Consider the following 7,416-nt stretch of genomic DNA (forward strand, 5'->3'; position numbering starts at 1 on the left):
AAAAAAAAAACAAAGATAAAAAATAAATAAATACATAAATAAAAGAAATTTGTATCACACTTTTCCATGTGAAGGGAAATGTGCAAATTGCAAATCTTTTTTATTTCTGATGAGGAATATAGTTTTAGATGGATTAATATAAACCCCTCAGTATGACTTTTTAATTCCGTCAGGAGTGATTTCATTGAAAAGATTGATTTAATCTCTTACAGTTGGTGGATAAATTATTTGCTAAATTTCAGAACACAGATTTGTCCTTTGCTGCTGATCCCCGTGACGTCATTTATTGGGGATTTGCATTTTTATTAAAGTGGGATGGCTCAATTAGAGGTGCTTTGTGTCCCTCTGGCCTGCACCCAGCTGTACATAGCCTGTGATCTTATGTCTTTAAATAACCACTTTGAATTTAAACACACTGATTCTGTTTTACCTGTAGTTGACATGGAATTCCATAAATATGAGTGTAACAATTATGGGACCTGGGGGCCACTCTGGTGGTGCAGGAGTTAAGTCTCCGCACTATCAAGCTTTTGCTAACCACTGAGACCTGAGTTCGGATCTGCTGTTAGGGAGGTGACCCGCATGGCGCACAGACCTCTCCTGTCACTCCCACTGCTCCCCTCAGTTGTGGATTTCAGTAGATCTGCCTGTTCTGCTCCCCTCTCTGTCTCTGGGGAGTCCTCTCACCCCTCATATCTCTATCTTGATATGCATAAATGTAATAAAATAAAATAAAAAGATAATGGAACCTGACTCATTTTAGTTAAAAATGGAGAGAAATGTATAAAAGGCATCAAATTTAGGCATAAGCGTCTATAACGTTTTAATGCATAGTCACAAAATATAAAAGTTGCATTATCAATAAACACAGTTTTATCAATTAATATCAATAAATGGACGGTGGTGTTATTTGTCTGTTGATTATTTGTCATTGTGGTGTGTTGCAGGGTTATCAAGCTTATATGTCGGCTGCTCTCCACTTTTAAATAAACTCAGAATAGCGGAGTTTGGTCTAATTTTTGGATTACAGATCTTTTCCAAACATGATGCATTTTAAAAGTGGATTGGAACTAACGGAGCTACAAAACATGACGGTGCCCGAGGATGACAACATCAGCAATGACTCCAATGATTTCACAGAGGTCGAAAATGGTCAGATAAATAGGTGAGTATTTTTCCACTAACACTTTTTAACCAATACAAAAATAATCTCAAACGTTATTCCAGTTTTCAGCTACTCTCCTGAATTATGCATTCCTGAAGTTAGGCTCCATTTGAAGATGATCATTTGAATTGCTTATGTGACATCTGTGGGGGGCCTCTGCTATAACAGATGAAGCCACCAGGAAGGGAATTTATTCAGTCTCCAGATCTTTCAATTTAACCTAATAAACTGTATAAGTACATTCAGTGTATAAATACTTTGTGACCCAACCAGCCCTAACTTCACAAAAACTTTGCTTTTGAATTAAGTGATTAGAATTTCACCCCGTCCCATCTCTAGAGTATATAGCACCGCCATTAGACTCTGCCTGCATTTTAATCAAGAAGTGATCAACCTACCTGTTCTGTTCCCCACTTTGTTCCTGGTGAACCCTCTCTGGTCTATACCCCATTTCTGCTACACAAAAATAACTATATATTTTTTTAAAAGTAGTGATCAGAATTGCATTTCCTAAGTACCGGATGGTTTCATGCATAGCAGGAGCATAAGGGATCAGGGGGCAAAAGAGAGAGAGAGAGAAACAAATGTAATAGAGTAAAAATGGAAACAGTGAACAACTATAAACCAGAGACATTTTATGGGAGTGGAAAGGGGAATGGGATCAGAACTGGATGGGAGGAGTGCACTGGACTGTGGTGATGGCACACGGGTGAACTGGTGGTAGGAAGCCCATGGGGATTACAACTGAGATGGAAAAATGCACAAAATTAAGAATGATGTAAAAAGATTTAAAATATTTAAAAAAATTGCGTCTCCTAATGCCCCTTCTTATAACTACAAATACATCTCAACAAGCCATCGATTGTAACATGGATTTTAAATACCACTACAGTTTTATTCTCTTGAGCCCAAAGAGCTTTATTGGAAACTATACTAGGAAAAAGGCACCATGAGTGGAGGCTGAGCAGCTGGCAGAGGATGCGTGGTTAACTGTGACCTTGGCTAGCGGGTCCTTCCCACTCTTGGTTCCATGTTTCTTAAGTAATAAGGAGTGAATTTCATTTTCTTTCTTTTGTCCTCCCCTCCTCGCCTTTTCCTTCCCTCTTTCCAATGAGGTGGGATATTCTCTGACCTACTGACTTTATAGCCGGCTTCGGTGCTCCCTTAGCAGGAAGCTCGCTCTCCCGCTTAGGAGTTAGAGGTGTGGTTTGTTGTAGTCAGAGTCCTCCAGAAAGGGACTATTTATAAGAACAACAAAAGCTGCACTTTTGAGGGCAGAGTTAGGAAGTTGGGATGGAGTGTGAGAACTTCATGGCAGCTAAGCCAGCATCTTTGTAGAAAGCATTTCTGATTTTCTGCTTTACATTCTAATGGGTGTACTTAAAGTCCATGCAGGGTTCAGCTCCACACTTGCATACTCTTGGATATTTCCGCCTCGCTTCTCCTTTTTCTCTTCCTTAAATGTCTTTTGAGGTTAATGCAACTCAGTTGTTTCTTAACATCCAAATATCATTTACTGTGTTAGGGAATATTTCTTACCATTGGACTCCAGTACACTTCTTTTTTTTTTTTCCACTACACTTCTTTTTACTTTCTCTGAATAATTCCTACTAATTATCATTTCTTGAGGGCCCAAGGTTGTCTGCATTATCACTTATTGTTATGCGTAATATGCAAAATAATATATTTTTTTGGCAAATAAGGATAATTTAAAAATGTATTATACAAATAAGGAAACTGAGACTGAGAATAAAATCACTGGCCCAGGGTACATGCCTGTCTGTAGGAAATCCTTATTTTTCTTTTTAAAAAAATATTTACTTGGCCCTCCCTGGTGGCGCAGTGGGTTAACGCACAGCACTGAGAATCTAAAGCCGCTTCCGCATGAGTTCGATTCCTGCCTGCCCCGGAGGTGACCACATGGCGTGCAGACCTCTCCTGACCCGCCCGCTGCTCCCCTCAGCAGTGTACTTCGTTGATCTGCCTGTTCTTTTCCCCACGCTGTCTCTGGTGAGGCCTCTCACCGCCCCTGAGCCTCTGGCCTGCACCCCAGTTCTGTATGCACAAATAAATAAATCTTTAAAAAATAATAAAAAAAAAATATTTACTTATGTATATAAGAGCTGGGGTGTAGGGCAGAGGTGTGGGGTTGTGGTGGCATGGTTCCCCAGAGACAGAGTAGGGAGCAGAGCAAGCAGATCTATTGAAATGCAGTGCTGAGGGAAGCAGCAGGCGAGACAGGAGAGGGCTGCTGCACCAGGTGGGTCAACCTCCTGGCTGGGGATCCCGCTCATGCTGCAGTGGCTGGTCATAGCTTCATAGTGCTGAGCTTCAACTCCTTGTGCCACCAGGGAGGCCCTGGAAATCCTCATCTTTCTATTCTTTCCTGCTGCTTATAGCATTTGGACATTGGTAAAAAAGATAATCTAAATTCTGCCAGCACCATTCTATTATTCTCTTTCTGGGGTGCTCTGCAGTTTCGACTGACTTCCACTTATCCTGAGTAGGCTTCTAGCATTTCACAAATAGGACATTTTGTTTTTATAAAGAAACTTTGTTCTCAAAGCCATCAAATCTGGAAGACGAAGACCTCACAGTGAAAGTCATTTTGCACCATTTAGTTTCTAATCTGAACTTGCTCTTTCTACTTACCCAAAATACTAAGTTTGGGGGGGTAATGCCCCCCGTGGTGGGTAGAAGTGCCCATCCTTGCCCCTCACTTGAGCACCTGCCAGGGCCATGAAAGTCTGCACAGATGGTGTGGAAGGGGTGCTAGTCACGTAGAATTTGATTCCTGCAAATGTGGTGTGAAGGTGTTCATTTCCTTATTTACTGTGTCTTTTTCACTGAGATAGGTCATGAGCTTTTTTTTTTTTTAATGCAAACCTCACTTTTGGTTGCTAATATGTTTTGATTAAGGTACCTGATGTTGGTTTAGAGCATGATGGAGCTTTCAGGTGCCTCGAACTAGGATCCAGCATCTGCGCTCATGGCCATCACCCCCAAGTCTAGTTTGCAGCTGTCATCAGACAGCTGAGTCCCTTTACCCACTTCACTACCCCCCACCTCAGACCTCTCCCATCTTGTAGCCTTGAGTCTGCTCTCAAAAAGTTTATTTTTGCTTTATTTGTTTCGTTGCTTTATTTCTTTATATTCCACATATTACTGAGGCTGCCAGCATTTGTCTTTCTCAGTCTGACTTATTCACTTAACATAATCTGAAGTTCTTCCATGGTTTAAGATCAAAAATGTTGTAAGATTTAAAAAAATTTATTTTTACATCATTCTTCATTTTGTTCATTTTTCCATTTCAGTCGTAATCCCCATGGACTTCCCATCACCAGATCACCCATGTGCCATCACCATAGTCTCGTGCACTTCCCACCTCCCCCATTTTTGATCCCATTCCTCTCTCCAACCCTGTAAAATGTCTCTGATATATAGTTGTTCATTGTTTTTTGTTTTTCTTTATTACAATTGCTTCCCTCCTACCCCCCGCACCGATCCCTTATGCTCCTGCTGTGAGTGAAACCATCTGGTATTTTTCTTTTATCTTTCTGGCTTATTTCACTAAGCATGACCCCTTCCAGCTCCCTCCATGTTGCTGCAGAAGGCATGAGTTTATCTTTTTTGATTGCTGACTAATATTCCATTGTGTATATATGTTCCACATTCTTTTTAATCCATTATCTACTTTTGGGCATTTGGATTGATTCCATATCTTCCCTATTGTAAATAGAGCATCAGTGAACAAGGGGACACAGCTGTTCTTTTGAATCAGTGTTTTTGTGTCCTTTGGGTAGATACCTAGGAGTGGGATTGCTGGGTCCTATGGAAGCTCCATGTTTAGCAGTTTGAGAAACTCCAAACAGTTTTCCATAGTGGTTATACTAGTTTGCATTCCCACCAGCAGTGCAGGAGAGTTCCTTTTTTTCCACATCCTCACCAACATTTATTGTTGCTAGTTGTTTGAGGATGTGCCATTCTCACTGTAGTGAGATGGTATCTCATTGTGGTTTTAATTTATATCTCTCTTATTACAAGTGATGTTAAACAGAAAATGTAAGATTTTATTTTATTTTACTTAGTTGTAGCTGAGTAGTATTCCATTGCTCTCTTATATCTCACATCTTCATAACCCATTTGTGTGTCAATGGACACTTAAGTTCACACAAACCTCGCTTTTAATTATTGGGATTAACAGACATGCCGTTACTTTGTCAAGCTGCCATTGTTAGGGCAGAATTCTGTCAGGCAACCAGACAGCACTTAGAGAGCCTGACTGGTCTCCTTCCTGCCATTTAGTCCTTTCAGGCCATGTCTGGGCTTTGGAGCTAATGAAATAAACTGCCTAAATGGCTTGTCCTACAGCTCATGGCAAGTCACTAAAGCACACAATTTTATTTCCTACTACCCCTTTCTCAGACCTTTAACACTTTCTTTTGTTTTCTTACAACACTAACATTTTTTCCCCCTCCATCTCTCAGACCCTTACCATTCTCAATATATTTCTTCCTGTTAAATACACATCTCGCTTTACTTTTATTTAGGATTATTATATCCTCCATTTTTAGTAAAACATTGTCATCGCTGTTATACTATTATCTTTCATTGTCATCGCTGTTATACTATTATCTTTTTGGACTAGATGGCTTTTTAAAAAGAAAACAATTTTATTTTCTTATAATAAGGAGCAAAAAGTAAACTTGAAAGTCCAGTTTCTTTATAAACCTGAAAGTTTCAATTATAGTTTTAGTTTTTTTTTTTTTTTTAGAATTCCAAATGCAGGGTTGTTGATAAGGAGCAAAAGGTAAATACCTTAGGTTTTAGTTTGTTTGATATGCCTATATACCAAGTTTTCAATACAGTTTTATATTTAGGAAGTTTTTAATCAGATAGAAGTCAAAAGCCTTATGTAGTAAGGCTTATAATAAGAATAAGTTTCCAATATTAATCATCACCAAAAACCTAGGGCTTAAGACCAAACCATTTTAAAGACAAACAGCTTATCTAAATTTCTTAGATAAGAAAACATTTTTGAGTTTTTATTTCTAAGAATAAATCTCTTAGGTTTACATTGTTTTTTCTCTATCTTACTGAGGCTAAGCACATTTTTAAAAATTTAATTTAATTATATATATATATCTTTACAACATTTTCTATTTAAAGATTTATTTTTTTATGTATATAAGAACTGGGGTGCAGCCCAGAGATGCAGGAGGTGAGAGCATTCACAAGAGACAGGGTGGGGAACAGAACAGGTGGACTGGCTGGAATCTACTACTGTAGGTGAGATAGGAGAGGTCTGCTGCTCCATGTGGGTCAGCTGTCTATCCAGGGATTGAACTTGTGCTGCAATGACTGGCAGTAGCTTGATAGCCTGTGTCTTTAACCCCTGCGCCACCAGGGAGGCACTCCAACATTCTTCTTTCTTGTGCAATGCATGCTTTGTCCTCTCAGATACAGGCTAGGCCCCAGTTCCAACCACTAATTCATGCATGCACCATCACCATAATCTCTTGTGTAAGAATACATTCCCTCCCTTGCTCTGATCTTTCTCCTTGCCCATCCCCTGCAGAGTGTCTCTGATATATAGTTGCCTGTTAATTTAGTTTTTAAATTTATTATAATATTTTCCTGGTCCCCTAATTTATTTCCCCTACATTCCTCCAATATTTTTCCTTTCTTCCCTTGTTTTACTGAACATTATCCCTCTAGCTCCATCCATGTTACTGCTAATGACATTAATTTTTCTTTTTTGACTGCTGATTAGTATCCATGGTGTTAATGTACCACATCTTTTTAATCCAGTCACCTATTTTTGGGCATTTGGGTGTTTTCTATACCTTATCTATTGTAATAGTGCTACAGTAAACAGAGGTGCAGGTGTCCTTTTCAGTTAATGTGTTTGTGTCCTTTGAGTAGATTCCTAGGAATGGAATTGCTAGATCATGTAGAAAGTCCATTTTTAGTAGTCTGAGGAACCTCCACACTTTCCATAGTGTTTGGACCAGTTTGCATCCTACAAGCAGTGTAAAAGAGTTCCTTTTTCACCACATCCTTGCCAACATTTGTTGTTTCCTGCTTTTTAATATGTGCCATTCTCTCAGGTATAATGTGGTGTCTCATTGTGGTTTTGATCTACATTTCTCTGATTACAAGTGATTTTGAACATTTTTTTCATACCTGCTGGCCATTTACATTTCCTCTTTGGAGAAGTGTCTTTTTAGCTCTTCTGCCCATTTTTTTTT

The 7,416-nt window shown here is 39.2% G+C and overlaps 1 protein-coding gene across 2 annotated transcripts in view; it reads left to right on the forward strand.

The window, feature by feature from the left end:
- SLC38A1 (solute carrier family 38, member 1) overlaps nucleotides 1–7,416 on the forward strand; it is a 72,785-nt gene that overhangs the window by 14,288 nt on the left and 51,081 nt on the right. For both annotated transcript variants that reach the window (XM_004675942.2, XM_012735325.1), the window contains exon 3: nucleotides 948–1,165. In XM_004675942.2, coding sequence (XP_004675999.1) covers nucleotides 1,044–1,165 — 122 coding nt within the window. In that variant the 5' untranslated portion in view covers nucleotides 948–1,043. The remainder of the gene's footprint in view (nucleotides 1–947; nucleotides 1,166–7,416) is intronic.

Source organism: Condylura cristata, unplaced genomic scaffold, assembly GCF_000260355.1.
Source record: "Condylura cristata isolate star-nosed mole 26May11 unplaced genomic scaffold, ConCri1.0 scaffold00004, whole genome shotgun sequence".
Classification (NCBI taxonomy): domain Eukaryota; kingdom Metazoa; phylum Chordata; class Mammalia; order Eulipotyphla; family Talpidae; genus Condylura; species Condylura cristata.